Source organism: Chinchilla lanigera, unplaced genomic scaffold (assembly GCF_000276665.1).
Source record: "Chinchilla lanigera isolate Chin_1 unplaced genomic scaffold, ChiLan1.0 scaffold00010, whole genome shotgun sequence".
In the NCBI taxonomy this organism is placed as follows: Eukaryota; Metazoa; Chordata; class Mammalia; order Rodentia; family Chinchillidae; genus Chinchilla; species Chinchilla lanigera.
In genome coordinates, this window is record NW_004955411.1 from 19671390 (window position 1) to 19691460 (window position 20071).

The 20071-nt window shown below is 33.2% G+C and overlaps 1 protein-coding gene across 4 annotated transcripts in view; it reads right to left on the reverse strand.

Moving 5' to 3' along the window:
* Epha7 (EPH receptor A7) overlaps nucleotides 1-20071 on the reverse strand; it is a 163273-nt gene that overhangs the window by 19244 nt on the left and 123958 nt on the right. For 3 of the 4 annotated variants that reach the window (XM_005377771.2, XM_005377770.2, XM_005377773.2), the window contains exons 6-9: nucleotides 10704-10828; nucleotides 7796-7979; nucleotides 3397-3505; nucleotides 2645-2700 (exon numbers count right to left, since the gene is read on the reverse strand). In XM_005377771.2, coding sequence (XP_005377828.1) covers nucleotides 2645-2700; nucleotides 3397-3505; nucleotides 7796-7979; nucleotides 10704-10828 — 474 coding nt within the window. The remainder of the gene's footprint in view (nucleotides 1-2644; nucleotides 2701-3396; nucleotides 3506-7795; nucleotides 7980-10703; nucleotides 10829-20071) is intronic. The other variant, XM_005377772.2, reaches the window with a different exon arrangement.

Below are 20071 nucleotides of genomic sequence, written 5' to 3' on the forward strand. Positions count from 1 at the left end.
AATACTGCCCAGCTTGGATTCTAAGACATTGCTAGAAGAAATCGTAGGAGGAAACAAAATGTAAATCGGAATTGCTTCGCTAAACTCCTCCATTGTGTTTACATCTTGAAATGGAGCACTTGGGGCCACCGAGAGTTGAGGGCACCTGATACAAACAACTGGACATTCTATTAAATTCAATGCTCTAAAAGCTAGTTAAATGGTTGCTTTCATGTTTCTGTAAAAATTCAATCTGATGCCTTAGCACCTAGGAAAATTGTCAGTGTGCTAAGGGAATAAAAGGACACTGACTTGTAAATAGCTGTTGTATTTCAGGCATTTTAGATACAGTCATAAAGCAAAATAAAGTGCTTAGTTCTCACCAAATGACAAGCAAAGATATCCATGTAAAAAGTATGACTCAAAAATACCAAGAATATACTGAGACAGGAAATGTTACATGTGTTTTATTTTTTCCTATTCATTTAAAAATAAGATATTTTAAAATAAAGAAAATATTGACATAATGTCTGAATATTCTGGTCTGTTGCTTGTCTGAATTAGAAAGCAAGTTTTTTGTGTGTTCTTTAATACTTCATTTACTTATCTCACATATGTTAGGTATTTTAAAACCACCATAGGTATTTTGCCACAGAGATGAAAGCTGTTGATATACAGCAAGCTTATCTTGCCTATTTTACCAAGTAAGACTCATAGTTTTATATTTTTTTCTTCTTATAAAGTGACTGTGAAATGTAAAAAAGTGAATGGCATCAAAATATTAAAACCGAATGATGACTATGAAACATAAGATTCTAAACAAATTGTTGATAAGCCATGTTTCACTTTAACGTCTGCATTAACCTACAAGTTAAAAGCAAATAAACTAAAACATGCTTGATCATTCTGAGAAATGTCAGATATATGCAGCAAAGAATAGTGACACATTGGTTATGGTAGTATTAAATACCTGCGCCATTTAATTATTCCCATATAGGTAGGATAAGGGATTTTATGAACTATGATTTTATGCTACCCTTACCTTTGAGAGTAGAAATAAAAATTTAGACATTCAAGTTTGGACCTTTCCTTTTGGGGAAGTGTTACAAATATTAAAAATATTCTCTACATTTATAACAGAAAGAAAAATGTAATCCTCAATTTTTCTGTTTATGTTTTAGCCATAAAGTGGCTAAGGGACTCTTGTCACAGGAAAATCCCTACCAAATTAGCAAAAGGAAGGTGCCACAGTAGGGGCATCACAAGGAATAACAATGGGATAGCAGGGCCACATATATTCAGTCTCAGTGAGGGGTAGGTTCAAGTTTGGTGAGTCTTGAACTTTAAATGCTTTGGGACACCCTCTTTAAGAAAAAAAAATTTATATATATATATGTATATAAAGTTGCTGGGGCCTCCAGTGGCCTGAAAGGAAATCTGTGAAACCCCTCTCCTTTTACTTCAGTAATCTGTAGTATCCCACATTCCCCTGTATGTGACAGAGTGCTACAGTTTCAAATTCAGTGGGGATCTGCACTATGCAAAACCACCTCTTTTAAAAAATCCAGAGTCAAAGTAACTATTGGCTCAAAAAATAGAAAGCATATGAAATATTTTAGAATGATAATAAGATGATTCACAACTTAGGTATTTGAACTACATATTCACTTGAGCTTTAACAAAAAAGAATCATGAGGATACTCTATAATGATTAGACATTCTTGAACCATGTTAAAATATTTTTATGACTTTAGGATGGGTCTATGACCAGGTCCTTTTAGATACTGACATAAGAATATGATAAATTACTCAATAAATGATAGAATTCTTATGTCATTAATAGAACATTTATCCACACCATGAGAAAATAAGAGTAAAGCTTATAGATACTAAAAAAAAAATACATTTGGCTTTTAATATTTTAAAGGGTTATAATAAAAAACAATGGGCTCAGATAAGAATGACATGTTATCAGAGTTGAAATCAGTTGACTGGTAAGGTTTTACTTCGTTTGGAAAAAGTATAACATTTACTCTTAAGGCTCTCATTTTTGTTCCTTTGGGCTAAGAAAGAAATTAATGCATATGGACATCTATTTTCTTCGGGTCCCTAACCTCTCTTCAGTTATGATTTCCAATAGGAACTTTTAAGAATCAAGTGACTCAAATTGTAGAAAAACACCAAGACTGAATGTTACTATACTCTTTATGTTTTGTGAAATATCTAGCAGACATTAAAAATTTGTAGCATAATGAAGCTCTTCTTAGTCTTCCAGATACTATCACACATTGGGCAGGGAAAAAAATGGTCCATTTTTCTAATTTGAAAAAATATTCCTTAGTTAAAAAATGGGCACAAGAAACATTTACTAGATTGTTACTACAATCATAAAAAGAATTGGGGAAAGTTTACAAAAGGAAAAATTGTGACTTAAAAGGAGATGAATATCCTATAATTATATTACATTTCTGAACCCATCTTATTTTGTGAATTCATGTCATCATTTTCACTTTCAATACCATATTCAAATGCTTTAAAGGCAATATTTTGAGTTCACGTATACTTTCAAGCATGATGCCTTAGGAATTTTTTCATGCCAATGCTAACAATCAGATTTTTGTATTAATTGGGGTATAATAATAATAAAGAAAAACCAAACACTTACAATGAAAGTAAAGTTCTTCATCTCCTTCTTGATCAGCTTTGCTATAACCACAGTGCCTACAAAGAAGTAAATTTGTGACAATCTCAACCAACAATCTTAATTTATACATTTAGCCTTTAGTATTATATCTTATGTTTTCTTATTTAACAACATACTAGAGTTAAACTAAATACACTTTTTTCCAAAGTCATGAGCCCATTTTGTATAGTTTCAAAAATGTATAGAAAATAGAGTAAATGTCTCAGTTTACGTGTGTGTAAGTGGCCCCTTAAAGTCATCAGTAAAGGGAAAAGATTATAAAAGGCTTCTTACAGACTTTTAATTGAATAACTAAAAGAGCAAATCTTTCCTTAGGGAGCGTCTATATTGGCTATGAAAATGTAACTCTGAAAATAACCGATAAAAATGTACCCAATAGATATGATAATACTCATTCTCCTTAAGCTGAAAGCAGTAAGCAAACTACTACTGTATTTTAATGGGCCTTTCTGTTGTCGTTGTTACCACGAATCAAACTCAGGACCTTGCACCTACAAGGCAGGTGCTTGTGCCACTGAGCTATACCCCCTGCCCTCCTTCTGTATTTTGATGTTGGAAAATAACAATTTATTGCCCTTTGTAGTTTCCTATCAGGCAAGAGATGTCTGAATTTACTACTTAAAATTCTAATAAATTTAGCCAAGTAGAGGTTGATGCAATTTTGAAAAATTAATATATTTCATGTTAGATATTAGCACAACGCTATAGTTTACCTTCTTCCGATAATGAACCCGAAGACCATAAACACCAAAATGATGGTCCCCGCCACCGCCACGACAGCAATAATAATCACAGGATTCTGCTCACTGGAGACAGCTGTAGCTGGTAACAGAATAAACAGGTTCAGAAACACCGCCAAGCAGGGACGTGAGAGGCGACACAAAGACGTATCTTGTTTACCTATTTCACTTCTAATTTCCCAATTCTAACGTACATTGAATAAACGTTTACTTTTCCATTTTAAACAAGTTTCCTGCAAGTACTTCAAAAATATTTTTATCGTTATCTAATTGCACTTCCTGTACAATACTAAGCGATTTTTCTATGCTTATTAATGAAAGCTCAGCTGGACTTTTCTGCATATCTCCTTGGGGTGAGTACATGTTTCCATAGGCAGCGTCTGATTTGGAAGACTTCAAAATAACAAGAACTTACTACCTTCCTTCATTTTTCCAAATTAGTTGTTTTTTTATACTGTACCTCATTGTTGTCATGGTTTCCCCAGAGTACTATATTTTAAAATGAGTACAGACTTACTAAAAGCATCAAAGAAACAATGAAAATGTATACTTCATAAATAATTCAGTTGTAAATATCACATAACACATAAAGCCTAATTACTAGAAGCAATCAACAGCTATAATCTTTAACTGAAGGCAGAATGGAAAAAACTACTTCAGTTGGTGGCGAGGGACCGGATCTCTAGAGTAGGAAATTATACGGAAGCAGAGTACATCCTGCTAAAATAGCCAGTAGGAGTGTTTTGCTGATTGGCCTATCTCTGTTTTATCCACGATTTAATTTTGACAACTGAACTCTTAGTTTTGTTTACCTAACAGTAGATCCTACATTGAAAAGCTGGCTGGTCTGATCATTTCTGAACAAAGGTATTATACACACTCTCTAATTTACCACCCGCTGATTAACTTCCTTAGGGAACTAAACAAAAGGTGAAAGAAAAAAAAAGAAAAGAAAAGAAAAGAAAAATAAAGAAAAGAAAAGACAAAAGAAAAGAAAAGACAAAAAAAGAAAGGAAAGGAGAAGAAAAGAAAGGAAAAGAGAAGAAAGGAAAAGAAAACAAAGCAAAGTTCAAGCTCTCATTTTTGCGTTACAACCTAGTAATATACAACAGTGAAAACATAACTCCCGAATATTTTTGTTTGGTTCATGTGAGGTTTTGTTGTTCTATCTGGCTTTGTAATATATTTAAGAAAGAGGAAGAATGGAATCATTCTCATGAAGGAAAAACTTCTACATGTATGTGCAGAAATTCCTTTCCACCAACATGTCCCATGGGTCTAATTCTCCATCACAGGCTCAGTCATTCGTTAGAAGCAGAGCTCCACTGAGAAATTCGGGCTCAGGTGAATGATGAATCAAACTTTTCAAATACTTATTTATGTATATTTATAGATAGTTAGGGTAAGGCTTTAATCTTTTAAAAGCTGATGCTTATGGTTAATATTTTCATTTAGTTCCTAGTCAAAAATAGTTTGTAAAGGTTATAGTAGTGGTTTAAAAATTGCAAAAGCAGAAAAAATCAAAAACTAAACAAACCACATTGCCCAGATTTTAGAGAAGGAATTTTAGGATATATGAACAATGGAATAATCTATTTCACTGTTTTTTGTTTTCGTTTTTTTTTTCCAAATTGTGCTCAAATGATTTGTCCTAGGCAGCATCCTCTCTCCTGTCTAGCTCCCTAGAATAGAAGGCCACTACTCCTTGACATGCTGATAATATTAGGCTATGCATTCTACCAGTGTGTAACTGTACAGCTTCTGTGCCATACTGCATGCCAGCAGTGTTCTGTATCTCTGTGTCTACCCAATTCTTAGCATGGGGCCTTTAGCTAAGTCGGTGGTTTTCCAAGGGCAGTCTAGGAATCCCCGAGGGTTTGTTAGGATTTTCTAGGTAGCTGGCATGGTAAAATTTATTTTTCTATAATACAAATAAAATATTTCTGTTTTTCACCGTTATTTGCTTGTAAGTACATAGTCAAGTTTTCCAGAAATTCTAGGACATGGTGACATCATGGCTAAAAAAAAAAAATGGCCTTGGTATTTTCTTGGTGGAAAGAGGTGTGGGGGGGTACTGAGATGTGTTATGTACGTGTACCTGTTCCCTATAACGAATGTAATCATTATGTACTACAATATATACTAATAAAAATTTTTTAAAAATTAAAAATTTGGTTGTAATGTTTAATGTGGCAAATATCCACAGGTATAACTGTTATAAACACAATCTTTTGGGGGCATTAACAATATTTTTTAGTATTTTATATAAACACAATCTTTTGGGGGCATTAACAATATTTTTTGCCAGGCACTGCAAAAACATTAGTGAAAAAAAGAAGAAATCCTTCTTTTAGCAACTTTGCGTATTCTAGTGGAAAGAATATTCTGCTAATAAACATAATCAAACATTTCTAATGCAAAAAAATACATTTTTAAGTTGCATGTGACCACTTAGACTCTATTACTTCAACTTAATGAAAATAATATTTATTAATCTTTATATTAAAAAAATAATAGCTTATCCTGATGTTCTCAATTTACAAAGGAAGGAAAAGGCATAAATATATTTTGAAAGTTTTGAAAGCTGAAGCTCTTTAATGAATAAAGGCTGTTTAGATCAGTGTGAGATAACTAACTGGCATTTTAATTTAAGTTTAAACTATTCATTGTAACATAAAAACATGATTTAAACTGTCTTACTACACTGGAAATTACAAGATGATATAAAGTAATTAGTCTGAGTTAAAAACTTCTAGACCATAATCTAAAACTCATATTTATATGCTGAAATATTTACTTAACATAATTTAGTAGTGTTTTGAAGGCTACCAAACTTACATACTCTGACTATTTGTCTTATATACTTGATTTAAAATGGTAGTGCTAGGTGTTGTGGCACATGCCTGTAATCTCAGCACTGGGAGGCTGAAGCAGGAGGATTGCTACAAGTTTGAGATCAGCCTAGGCTATACAGTGAGATCAGAGACAGCCTGAACTATACAGGGAGATCCTGTCTCAAAAACAAAAAAACAAAAAACAACAAAAAAATGATAATCATAAATGACAATAGTACTAGGCTCATCATACCAAGTTACAAGACAACCTTTTTCATTTGATGTCTTTGTATCTACAATTCAATTTCAAATACTTATATTTCAAACTGATTTCATCATACATTATATTACTTGTGGCTATTAGGGTTACTGATTTCTTTAAAAATCTAAAAAATATTTCATAGTTTGAAAAATTTCAGCAAATGTAAGCATCAATTAATATAAAGGCTATTTCTCAATAATACCTTTACAAGATCTATAAAAATCTTACTCTGAAGTCAAAGCAACTCTTTTATCATGATTGCACAGATTTGTCTTAAAATTTTTTTTATAGTGTAATGAAAGAAAAATCACGTATTATTTTTCTTCTCATTTCCTACTAGAATCTTCTAAGAGGACTAGACTGGCAGGGAGATGAAGACTTAACTGGTCAGTGAGCTGCATGTATGAACAGTAAGGACAGGAGAAATCAGAACTGTCCCAACATAGAAACACGAATTGAGCCCTCAGCACAGTTGAACAGCCTACAGTAATGGTATTCAAGGTGTCTGAAGTCTTGACAATAAACTGGGACACACTCTTCAAGACACTCTGCTAATTTCTCATAAGCTGTACATTTATGCACTCTTACTATAGTCTTATGGTACATTATAAAACACAAAATGATAAGGGGACTTCAAAGACATTGATTATATTCTGTGACTGGGATGTAATGATATAGATTTAACTACTGGCTTTATATTTCATCTATACTTTAGATATTTTTAACATGCTTGAAATCTTTTAAAACAAAAACAAACCAGGCAACTATAAAAGAAATGAAAGCTGTTAGATTGTCCTGAACTCTAATTTTTGAATTGTTGCCAACGACCAATCAGTTTAAATTACCACAGCTTCTTGGGTATCTTCCTTTTGCCCACCCAGTGTATATTCTGGCCTCATTTGGGTGTTGTGCAGAAGTAGCTACTTTGATAAACACAATTAGAGTAAATTCACTCTGAAATCTACAAATGTATCTTGCATCCTCATATAAACTAAGTAAATCCTGCTTCTGCTCCTAGTTTCACTTAAAAATATACATATAAACTCAGCTTATGTCAAAAAAGACTAACATAAATCATACGGTTCTAACATTGCCAAAAATACTTAGATATTTTTATATCATTATTGTAAATGACCTTTACAAAGTACACCAGTTTTGCACATATATTTGTATTAATATGTACAAATTAATAATTATGCAAATTAGCACCCTCAAACCTGGGGGGGAAAAGCTGGAGTTACCAAGAGTAAGAATCCAAACCAAAGGTGGTAATTACCTTCAAACATTTTACCTGCAGCTTCCTCCAGCGTAGCTACATCAAGCCGGGGACTGTAATTCCCATAACCTGCAGCAGTAAAAGCCCGAATCTGGAAAACATACACTGTTCCTGGTTTCAGATTATTAATGGAGGCTGAAGTGGACTTGGTTTTTACTGTGGAGTAGGTCCTTTCTCTTTGATCCTAGAAACAATATTTACAGGGAATGTTTAAATATGATAATCTGACATCTAACTCTTCCAATTTATTTTAATTTGCTACCTTGCTTCTAGGGAGGCAAACTGTACCTTGTGGAATATTATAATACTGAGTTACTTCTAAGATAATACAGAATAGAACTGTGACATACATGCCTCTGTCTTACACATTTGAAAGACAATAATTTTGTTAAAAATCATTATGACATTTTGCACGTTTTCTTCGCTGTGATAGGGCAGTGCAGCACAAAGGTTTTAGTGATGATATTATTAAGCACACTATCGATCAAAGTGTAAAGTGCCTGTAAAATTTACAGCTCAGCTGAGGTTTTCATATCATAAGGTAGTTTCAAAGCATTTTTCTGGAATGACATTCAGAAAGAAAAAAAAAGTCATGTACTAGAATTTAAGAAAAATAGTAAATGAAGAAATTCAGTTAAAACTACCACCACAGTGCCCTATCAATTACTTTAAATAAAACTATATTTAATAGAATAAAATTACTTCTGCAAAACAGTATTCAGTGGAATACTTTAATTAAAATATCAATATGAAGGTAAAATAATATGTGATTTATGGTTTGACAGTACTTTAAAATTAAATTTAATTTCATCACTTTTCAGGTCTGAAAACTGAGGTTTGCAGAGTTTCTTGAAATAAGTTATAGCTCATGAATATTGTTTTTATATATATTTTTATATAACCCAGTGAAATAAGTATAAACATTCAAGCATGCAAAAAACTTTTAAAAATATTAATTAATGGTTAAACTTAGATTTTTACTGATGTGACTCTCATAGGTTATTCATGAAAAAGTTTTTTAAAGTTATACTTTAAAATATATTTGAGTTTCTTATTCATTCTATATAAATATCCATGTTAAACTTTTTCTAGAAATAAAATTATTCATTGAAATCTGAAAATGTCAGTCTGATTGATTTACCTTCATAATAGTTGTAAAAATGCAAGTGAATATATACATAAATTGAATTTCATAAAACTTGTGATCACCTTCATTGTAATCATTTATACAAATGACAATTGGTGCACTTAGTTTTCCTCAAAACAACTGGGCATAACCAAGATAACATAATGATATTTTCATCATACCCTTGTATACGTTTCAATGTATTGCATTACTAGCACTATTAAAATTGCCTAACACTGTTTGTTATGCAAAATAAAAACTATTTGAACACATTTTAGTGCTAAGATTTGCAGTCTTTTAGATATGTATTGTAAGAAAATTTTGTCTTGCTGCTTGTTTGAAAAATCTGCTTTATTGCATATTGCAACAAGGCATGACAGCACATGCCTGTAATCCCAGCACTCTGGGAGGCTGAGGCACGAGGATCATAAGTCCAAACCAGTTTGGGCAATTTAGTGTCTTAGCGAGATTCTATCTCAAAAGAAAAAAAAAAAAAAGAGAGGGAGGCTGAGATATATCTCAGTGCAAAGGTCATGAGTTCAATCTCTGGTATGAATTAAGAATGTTTTATTGTCTTTGAAATCTGTTATAATTTCAGCAAAGGTACTAACAGCAGAAAACAAAAAACACATCAGAACTAATTGTCTCCTATAACACATTTGATGAAACAAGAAATACGTTTCCCAGTATGAAAATGAGCTGTATAAAATGCAGCTTTGGCCATCATGACCTAAATACATAATGTAAGTAATAAGAAAAATATTTTAAAGTTAACGTGAACATTAAAACTAACCTAATTTTAAACTGTTTTATCTTCAAAGAAAAAACGTCCTTATTACCAATGCATTGTATACATTGCATTTTATTCAACCGAGTAACCCAGTTTTTCAAAGCTTTAGGTCCCTATTTTGTAATACCGACTGAACAGTTAGAGTGTTTGTGTATATTATAGCACTTAGGCAGCTCACTTAAGTCAATGCTACTGATATTTATTATTAGTGTAACAATAGTAACAGTTTCAATGTTTTAAACCATGATCCAGATCCTTCTGAGAGGTGCACAGTGATTTGTGAGCAGGTCATACATATATATTTATCTACCTCTAAATGAGACAGAAATAAATATACACTTAGACATATCATTCCTAACCAAAATTTAGTCATGATAAGGCAATTACAGGAGCAGCACTTTGGCTTTAGCCACAATATTTTTCATGCTGGGAGGGGGTGTGACATTATGTTAACATTACACACTTGTACAGCGAAACAAATTTCACAAGGAATTTAAAGGAGTGAAGTAACATCATCTGATTCTTAAATCTAGAGACCACCATTATATTGTTTTACAAAATATTCTTACTTTTCTTGATTATTAAATTACTTAAGAGCATCATCGTTCCCACTGAAACCACATACATTAAATGAATCATTAAGGTCCCAAACAGACAAGGTCAAACAAATACTTTTGAAAATGTCCCGCGGGGCTGTGTAGTTTCTGCAATACATCTTATGCCTGTATTGCTATCAAAAACTGAATAAATAAATATAGTACAAACTGAAAGTTTTTATCTTTACAACATATAAACTCAATACACAGACATCATGATCATAGCGTTAAAGCAGGGCTTCCGGGAGATGGTTATTAAAAGTGGCTAAAATTAATTACGAATTTTGAAGGAGCACCAAAGAGTTGGTGTAATGACCAGCTCTAGCGAACAGCCCTGAAGGATGACAGGAGACACGGCGCATGCTGTTGTACACTTCAGCTGCTGTTAGCACTTACTTTCTCGTAATACTTGATTTCATATTCGGTGATGACTCCATTGGGGTGCTCCGGTTCCTGCCAGGAGAGCTCCACACTCCTCTGCAGCACTCTCTCCTTCATTACTCCGCTCACTTGCGAGGGAGCTGTTTGGACAAGATGTGTCAATAAACAATGAGAAAATTCACTGGATGCCTCAAATCAAATGTCACAACTGATCAGTCCCCTGCTGTGCCAGTTTCATTAAGGTAAAAGAAAGCACCTTTTCATAGCTTACAATTCAGGAGCTAATGAATATTCAAACAGGACCTTATTACTGTTCATAAACCTTAATAGGAATTTAAATTAAAGTGCAAACAGCAGAAGATAGCATTGTTGAAGTTAGTGCAAAATGGAAGTGATGGGGCAGAGCATGACAATTAAGCAAATGAATGCTAATTAAGGCTAGAAAATATGATTTTAGATTAATCTCCAGTGATAAACTAAGTCCAAGTATTTATTTCACATGCAATAGCAATATCTTTTCCAAAAGGAAAAAAAAAAAAAATACTATAGCAGGAAAAGTATATGAAAGGCCATTTAAATCTCCAGTGAAGGGGATCACACTTCACAGAAATATTCCTTATGTTTCATTTGTGTGTTTACATATGTATTCTCAGAGAATACCAACCAACCTGGGAAAGCATTTTAGCACTTTTAGTATGTCAAGATGCAAAAGACGAGTCAAAGCTGCTCCAATTTAAATATGTGCATGAATACACACATATACAGGTGCAGACGCTCACACAGGTAATTTACACCCACGTATCCTCGGATTCAGGCTGTGGTAGAAGCAATTCAGAGCTACAATTTCCCTTCCTCTTTCTACACAGATAATAATATGCTTAGAGTTCTTCCACTCTAATTAGTGGCATATCCTCTTTTTGGTCGCTAAGGCTGTGGAATGCAGCAAACTAATTTGCTCGTGATGATTAACTAGTTGTCTTCTCTGTCTACATGAGTAGCTGCACTGGCTTGGCTGAATTTCAGTGGGGTCATTACGTCTCATGCATCATGCTCTATCTCATTCTGTAAAATATTCTCAGGCTGTTAATTTAATTTTCAGATGTCTGAAATTGTTAATAATCACCGACAGAAAAGCAATTATATGGGGCCAAAGCTATTTAAGGAAGCTTCTGATGTTTATCCCTTTGGCTTTATTTATTTATTTTTTCTGTTTCTTAATATTTTCTTGCATCAATGTCTAGAGAACACATTTTTTACTTCATTCTTGCTTGGTAATTCTGAAGTGAAGACTTGGAGGATTCATGCTTCCCATTTTCTCTCAGATTGCTAACGAAGAGTAACTGGGCAGATTAAGTGGGACAAGTTCCTCTTGAAGGGGATGCAGTCATATTTCCAGACTGACTGCATTTCTGTGATGTTTTCAATGAGACAAATTCCTAAGAAGCAATCCTGCTTTCCTCAAAACTTTGGAGTCCTGAGTATATATCGTGAAGAAGAACTTCCCCCAGAACATGCTTAACTTAGAGCCTGTGATGATCACAATGTCTCTTAATGCATAGTTTTGGGAAACATAAACTCCAATCAATCATGAGGTGCAGCTCTACTTAACAAATAACATTTCATACCCAAATTTACCCCTTAAAATGTTTCAGAAAAATCTACACTTTAACTCGATAAAAAGTAAGAGCACAGATGAAAATATTGCAAAGGAAAAACAATAAATTACCCACAAGACCCGCTGATCTCTGATCAGGATCTACAATGTACTTATGCCCTTTGAAAATAGGTTAGCAATTGAAAATAGGTTAGCAAGAAACAGGTGCGGGAGGTTATGGGTGAGAATATCTAGGCCTCTTTCAAAAACATATAGCTCAATGGGATTTTTCAATGTAAGTCAAACTGTAAGAACTTTGCTATCTCAAAATAGTATAGCGCAGGAGGCAGGAAACTGCATTCTCTGAGTTATGGAAGAGAGCTGGGGTATAAATCTACCTTATTTTGTTTCTTGGTACACAAAATATGATCTGAGTTTAAAATAAGACTTGATTTTTACAAGTTTCATGCTAAAATTCATGATTTCATCCTGGAATAGAGCTTTTACCAATGAGAGTAGAGTAACTGAGGACTGAGAGGAAATAATGGCGCCTAAAAATATGTGGAGTATATGACGTGTTGGAATTCTTAACAACACTAACAGTACATTGTGCTTGAACATATTCTCCATCTTTTGCAGAGGAAGCCCCATCAGTAAGTGATCATACTCAATATTTTCGTATACTGATTTTTGTGTATTTAAGTCCTTGCTAATACTTATTGTATGAAGTCATAGATTTTTAAAAGGTCAGGCATAGAAGTATTAGTACATGGCCTTTCTAAACACAACATTTTGGTTATATTTTCCCTGAAGTATTAGTATCTGAAGCATAAAGGATACAGACACACGAACTACAGAGTTTACAAATGAGAAAAGCTTCAATCTCATCCGATTCAAACAAGGTCATCATTTGTAGATAAAGTTATATGTTAAAGGAAAATTGAACTGACATAAACACAATGATTTCTATGGCTACTATCTCATATTTGATCTATTAATCACACCCTGGGGACTTCTCTAAGAATCTCCTCACTCTTACATTGAAATAAATAATTGCAACTGGAAAATAATAACTAGTAACCAACAATAATAAACAGTTACCAACAATAAATAAATTCTTTGAATTAGAATACAATTTTACATATAGGAACTGCTTAACATGAGTATTTAATGAGTTTGTAACAAATGATGAATAGATTCATTTCTCACCTAACTTTCTGGAATTATTCACATATTGACAGTTACTTTCAAATGGAGAAACAGAACTATTTTGAACTTTAAATTTCTTCAAGCCTGGGTAGGATGATGTACACCTGTAATTCTAGGACTTGGGAGGCTGAGGCAGCAGGCTCACCCCTAGTTCAAGATCACCCCATGCTACATAGTGAGGTAAAGGTCAGCCTGGATTGTATAGCAAGACTCTCTCTTTCTCTCTCAAAAAAATTTCTTCAAGATTCATTGAGAACATAAAACACCACAAACAACTAAAATGTAAAAGAAACTAAGCCATAATGCACATTTGCTAATCATATTTGAATCTGAATAAATGGTGACAAAATATAATTTTAGGAAATCCAGCAATGATTTCAAAAGTTGAAGGTGGTAAACCTCAGCAATATAATATCACAGTTGACAAAGTTAATAAAACAGGAATTTCAAATCTCTTATGAAAGGAAATAAAGTAAATCTGTTGGCTGACTGTGTTTGTTGGTATGTTTTGAATTAGAAAATAATCAGTTATGAGAGGTGGGTTCATATATACACTTAAGACATTTTATGTATTTGAGCTTCAATGTACTCATGTATGATCCTGAATCATAATTAATTTTCAATTAAACTCAATACAAAAATATGTTTATGTTACAGTATAGAATATCTTCTGAAAGGATCTATTTTTCCGTCCTAAAATGTTAAGCTTAACTATACGGAGAGGAAACTTTCTAATGTGCAGTGGGGAAAAAGACAATTTTTAACACATTGTAAGAGACAGACTTGCCCACCAAAAATACCCATAATCTGGTCTCTGAAACAGATGAATGTGTAAATTTCATGGCAAAGGGGAAATTGCAGACACAAGTAAGGTTACAGAACTTAAACTAAAGAAATGACCCTGGACTTTTTTCCAAATGGGTCCAATCTAACCACAGGAACTCTTTAACAGCAGAAGAATTTTTGATAGAGTCAGAGACACAGTACAAAAAGTCAGAGGGATTTAAATTACACAAAAAAAATCAATCCACCAGTGCTGGGTGAGCTCAAAGGAAACACTAGAATATATGAAGGTAGTTTTTAGGATCAAATACTGGACCTGGCTGACAGGTAGGAATATGGAGACCTGTATCTTACAACCACAAAGAAACTCAATTAAGGAAACAACATGAATGAAATCTGAAGTGGAATTTTGCCAGAAACATTCAATAAACAAACAAACAAACAAACAAACAAAAATTTCCTAACCAACTTGACTTCAGCCTCATGTGGTTGTCAGCGGAGGATCCAACTGAGTCTTAGGGTACGAAGACTTGATTCACAGAACTGTGAGATAACAGATGAATATTGTTTTAAATTGCTAAGTTTTGGGGGTAATCTTTTAGGCAGATATGCAAATACATTATCACTACGGAATTCACACTTGGCAATTTTGGAAACAACAAACCTGCATTATGACACGTTTGGTATTCTGTAATACATGACTTTTAGCTTTCTTACTCTTCCGTACAAGTGTTTCAGTTCTGAAGTAGAGGACTAACAATAAAAATGTGTGGAATTTATCTCAATCACAAAACACTAGGTCATAAGTGCATGGTCTGGTATAGTGTCATGTAACAGAATCATTCCATTTCTAGGCTATGTAGAAATGTGTACAAAAATTTTATTAAACTTTACTTTTCTGCAAAGGAAAAAAGGGTCACTAGTAAATTATAAATAATGAATATAAAAATTTAAGTAACCAAGCAGAAGACTAAAGGCATTTAAATGTGCGATGATGATGCAGAAGCCGTTTGGAATAGCTGTCTGTCAAACTACCTGGTTAGAAAGAAGCACGATAAGGCTAAAACACACATAAAATTTAATTTTCTATTAAGTAGTTGAAAAAAACAGTGGGAGATAAATGATTTTTCTGCAAAGCTAAATTACATTTACACTGGTACCTATTTAATAAACTAATTAGGAGAGGGGGCTGGGGATTTAGCTCAGCAGAACAGCACCTGCCTGGCAAGTGCAATGTCATGAGTTCGATCCCCGGTACTGGAAGAAAAAAAAAACATACTAATTAGGATAATAATGTTTTATTCAAGATGTAAAATACATAACCAATGAATTTCTGAAAAAATTAAAAGAATAATGCATGAAATGACAATTTGAATAGGGGCTAAAGATAGGATCTGAATTTCTATGAAAAAATGAATATGAAAAAATGAATATAATGTTAGACTAACACAGAAGAAAGGTAATAGCACTCTAGACGGGAACCCTAGTCAAGTATTTGTATGCAAGTCGGGTCTATATTATTTTTCAGTAAGGTAACAAAACATACTAGAGGGATGACAAAAGTCATTATTTCACTATTTCATCAGCAAAGAGTGAAGTTTCTTAAAGTAATGACTGTAGAAGTAATCAGACGACACTTTTCAGTAACGTTTTCTGTTATCACTGGAAAATTAGTAACCAATTGTTTGGACTTCTTTTGGACATTTAGTTAATGGGTATGAATTAACACCTTCCAGCACAATCTTGAAGTGAAATATTTTAAGAGTCAGAAGTAACGGTTGTGGAGAAAGCTACCGCTTGTCATAAACAATTAGTCTGCAAGTCTTCATACATTTTCATTTTGATAAAATTCCTTTAAACGTCAAAACAAAGACAATTTTAAATATAGTAGATATAAAACAGGCAGATATCCAGAAAGAGAATCTTACTCACACAAGCCCTATGCAATGAAGAATAACTAAAGGATGACCTAGTATTTAAATACAGAAAAAAAATAACGAGACCTTGATATTGAGTCATGCATGTTATCTATCTTTTCAATCAACGATTGATACTACCTTTCTACTATTATAGTTTTATTCAACAAATATTTTGTTTGGTATTTACTAGGCACTAGGCACTGTGATCCCTAAGTGTTTGCAAAATTCTTAATATATATAAAGTCATCATATAAACACACATAAAGTTTGCATATATAAATTTTCCACCTATACACCGGTCTTCCTTTCTTCTAGGTTACAACCCAGCTGCATAGACATACTTTCCATTTTACTAATAAAGACACTGAGCCTTGTAGAAATTAAGTAGCATTCTTTTAGAACGTGGCAAAAATTCTGAATTCAATGCATATTTTAAGTCCTAATTTTTAGTTTGTTTTTAACTACACTGCAATAATTCTATTTCTTGAGAATAAACACAAGAAAGAGGACAGTTGATGACACATTCACATAATGTTTACCAAGGGTCCATGATGTTTCAAAATGCTGGGTTCTGGGGCTATAATGATGAAGAGACCCTTGGCTCTGCTGGACAGGCAGAAGTTCCAGAGTCTGATGAAACTAGCAAAGGTTGAACTGAGTAGAGACTTTACTATATCTCTTTCTTAAAAGCGACATATGCAATATACGCTACAGAACTAAAAAGTGCAAATGGATGAAAGGGAGGAATCTACCAAGCTGGTCTTTTTGGTTATAAAGATAACTTTCCCTAAAGCAAGCACACTATGGTGTTTGATATTGTCCTACAATCTAGTTCAATGCAACTGCATGCATTTTTAATACTTTTGATATTATTTTTCCAGCATATTTAAGAAGCTTGATTTTTCATTTATGCTGTATTTTATGTTGTGCAATTTAACACATACAAATCTGCATTTCTCTCTTATCAGCTGTGTTGTATTCTCCATATGGATGTGCCATATTTATTTGACCGAATGCTTACAAGCATGCTTATAAATAAGCATGGTCCTTTCCTTCTCTTTCATCATAGTTTTAAAAACCACAATGCAGTAAAGCTGCTGACAAAACTTGCGATCTAATGTAAATCTTCTAAGGAGCATAAACTATTACAGTAGTACAGTGTCTGCAGGTGATATCACAAGGTGAATAAGGTTAGGCAATCAGAGTGGGCAAAATCTGCCCATTGTTAAAACTAATGTAGAGTTACAGGCTTATAAAAGGAAATGAGGATTAAGTATAGTGGTTATTATTTCACATAGAAGATTTCAGTATGGAATATTTTGCTAGAATAGAGCAGTGCCAGCCAGAGTGCAGACTGGCTACTGAAAGTGCAGCTGCGAGCCACTGGTGTGCGAGCTGAGAATTTGTGTCAGATGTACATCAATTATGTCAGTAAGCATTTTTTTGTGTGTTGCTCAGCTGATTTTGTTCTTAGCAAGATTTCTTGATGAAAGAAGTTTTTATTTTTCTTTGCAGCTTTCATGATTTGCTTTTTCAATGCAAACTATTTGTATATCACATATTGGCATTTTGAGCGGAAGTGTCTTTTAAAAGTGCACCATTGTTGCTCTTGAGCACCTTTCACAGTTGCATTTCAATGCCCAGAAGGTCAGAGCACAATAATCACATTTTTATTGATTTCTAATGTGAATTTCATTCATCTATAACTTATAGAACATTTTCAAGACTGATTACAATAAAACAGAATTGTATGGACGGCCAAGATTATGAGGTCTCAGTGGCTATCTGCTGGGGCATTTTAATCCAGGAAACCAGGTAGGATATAAATGTACACAAACAACTTGCATGTCAAACTAAATATTGCAGCACAGACAAAATATAAACCAAGTGCCAGCAAATTCTTGGGACACACTGAGGAGCAAAACACACAACTTCCCTGTTGCTAAAAAAAGTTTTAAGTCACTGTTTCCTTAGTACAATCATGTCTTTAAATTACACATTGGAAATGTTATCATCATAGCTATAACCTCAAAGAGAAAACTTTATATCAGTTAGATAATAATGGAGTAAGATTAAGGTTGACTCAGTGATTTTTTTTTTTTTTCTTTAGTGGTCTGCAAACTGCAAGAAACAGTTCCTTGAATCATTCTTCCTTTGCTTCATGTGAGACAAATTCTTTTTTTGGTGGGCGCAAAAATACACAGCGTGGCATTAAATTATCTCCCACCTGTCTCCCTGGCTATTCTGATGTTCTTAAAATGTAGGAGGAGTTCAGGAGTGAAGAATATGCGTCCAAGAGCTTGCCTACCAGGTATGCACCTGCTTCTTTCTGCTGTGACATTGAGCAAAGAACGGAACATCCCTGTGGCCAGCATTGTCAGCCTTAATATAGAGAGAACCAGAGTATACACTTCAGACATAGGATATTCATAGAAAATAAATGTGTAAATTCATGTTAAATATTTAAGCCTGTTCCTGGCACATGATAATTCCTTCCCAATGTATTATTATCTCATATTTATTTTGCCTGTATTAAAATTATAATCTCTGCAACCCATTCCACAGAACTCTGCAACCCTTTCGAGAATAGTCTGATCAGGAATCAGTACTTTTCAACTGCCTAAGATAAAGCTGACATGGCAAAGTTTGAGAAAAATTACTCTGAAACTTGGCAGGAAAATAAGCTGTCATTTGTGGTGTGGAGGGGTGTCCAACTCCTTTCATAACATATGCTGATAATGTTAGATATTTACATTTGATATTGACAGTTTTCTTCAATAGTTGAGTTGGTAAATTAACACTTTATATGATGGAGTCTATTTTATGTGCACCAGCTTGATAGGAAAGTAAAACATCAATGTGAGGTCATTTAGAAAGGAGATATAATTGTGAAAATAGGAAATAAAACTGCTAAAATGAGAAAAGCACCAATAAAACACACCTTTTCCCAAATGTTATAAAATGTATGGAATGGTGAGGAAAATACAAATGAAGCAACTTCGCTTTTCACTGTTAAGGAAACAAAAATTTTGAGCAGTTTTTTTAAACCACCTATATATTTGGTCTATTGGGTAATCTGGATCCATGTCTAATTCTCCATGAACCCGCTGGCAAAAAATACCTTAGTTATAAGGTCAAATACATGACTATGGCCTTGCTTTCATGTCAGAATATTTATAGAAAGCATTTATCAGGAAGTAGGAGGCAACTATGGCCTACAGCCATGTTACTTTTTCATAATGAAAGTGAACTTTTGAAAAGAAGATACATTAATGATCTCCTTTCTAGGTCATGTGAAAAATATTTTCAGTTGTGTATGTTTACTTTAGGGCATGTTTTTATTTATGAAGAAAGAATTATATAATATACAAATCACAAAAGCTTTGTAATACCATTCAACAAATTTGAGATGGTAACTTAGCCCAAATGCTTAGATATAAATACATTTATTTATAATTTATACCTGGGTAAGCTCTATATAAATTTAAATAATATATAAATTATTAAGCTCTATATAAATTTCTATATTGTACACAGACTATTTCACAATCAACACAATGTAGCTGTATTTTCTTTTGTCATTAAATTATTGTCATTTTCATTTAGATGAGGTTACATTTAGATGAGGTTACATTTATCATATGTTATAAGCATTAATGATCCTTAAATTATTGTCCTATACACTATTGTCCTACATATTGTTCTATAATATTGCAGAAATTCACAGATTTGGTTTACTTTTCAGTAACAGAAAATTAGTATTTAGACAACCAATATGAGGTTTACTAATAAGAGGAATGGAAAGAATATTAATGAAAAGAAAGTGAGATTTGTCTTAAAGTAATGTGATAATCACATATATTTTGATGAAATCATAT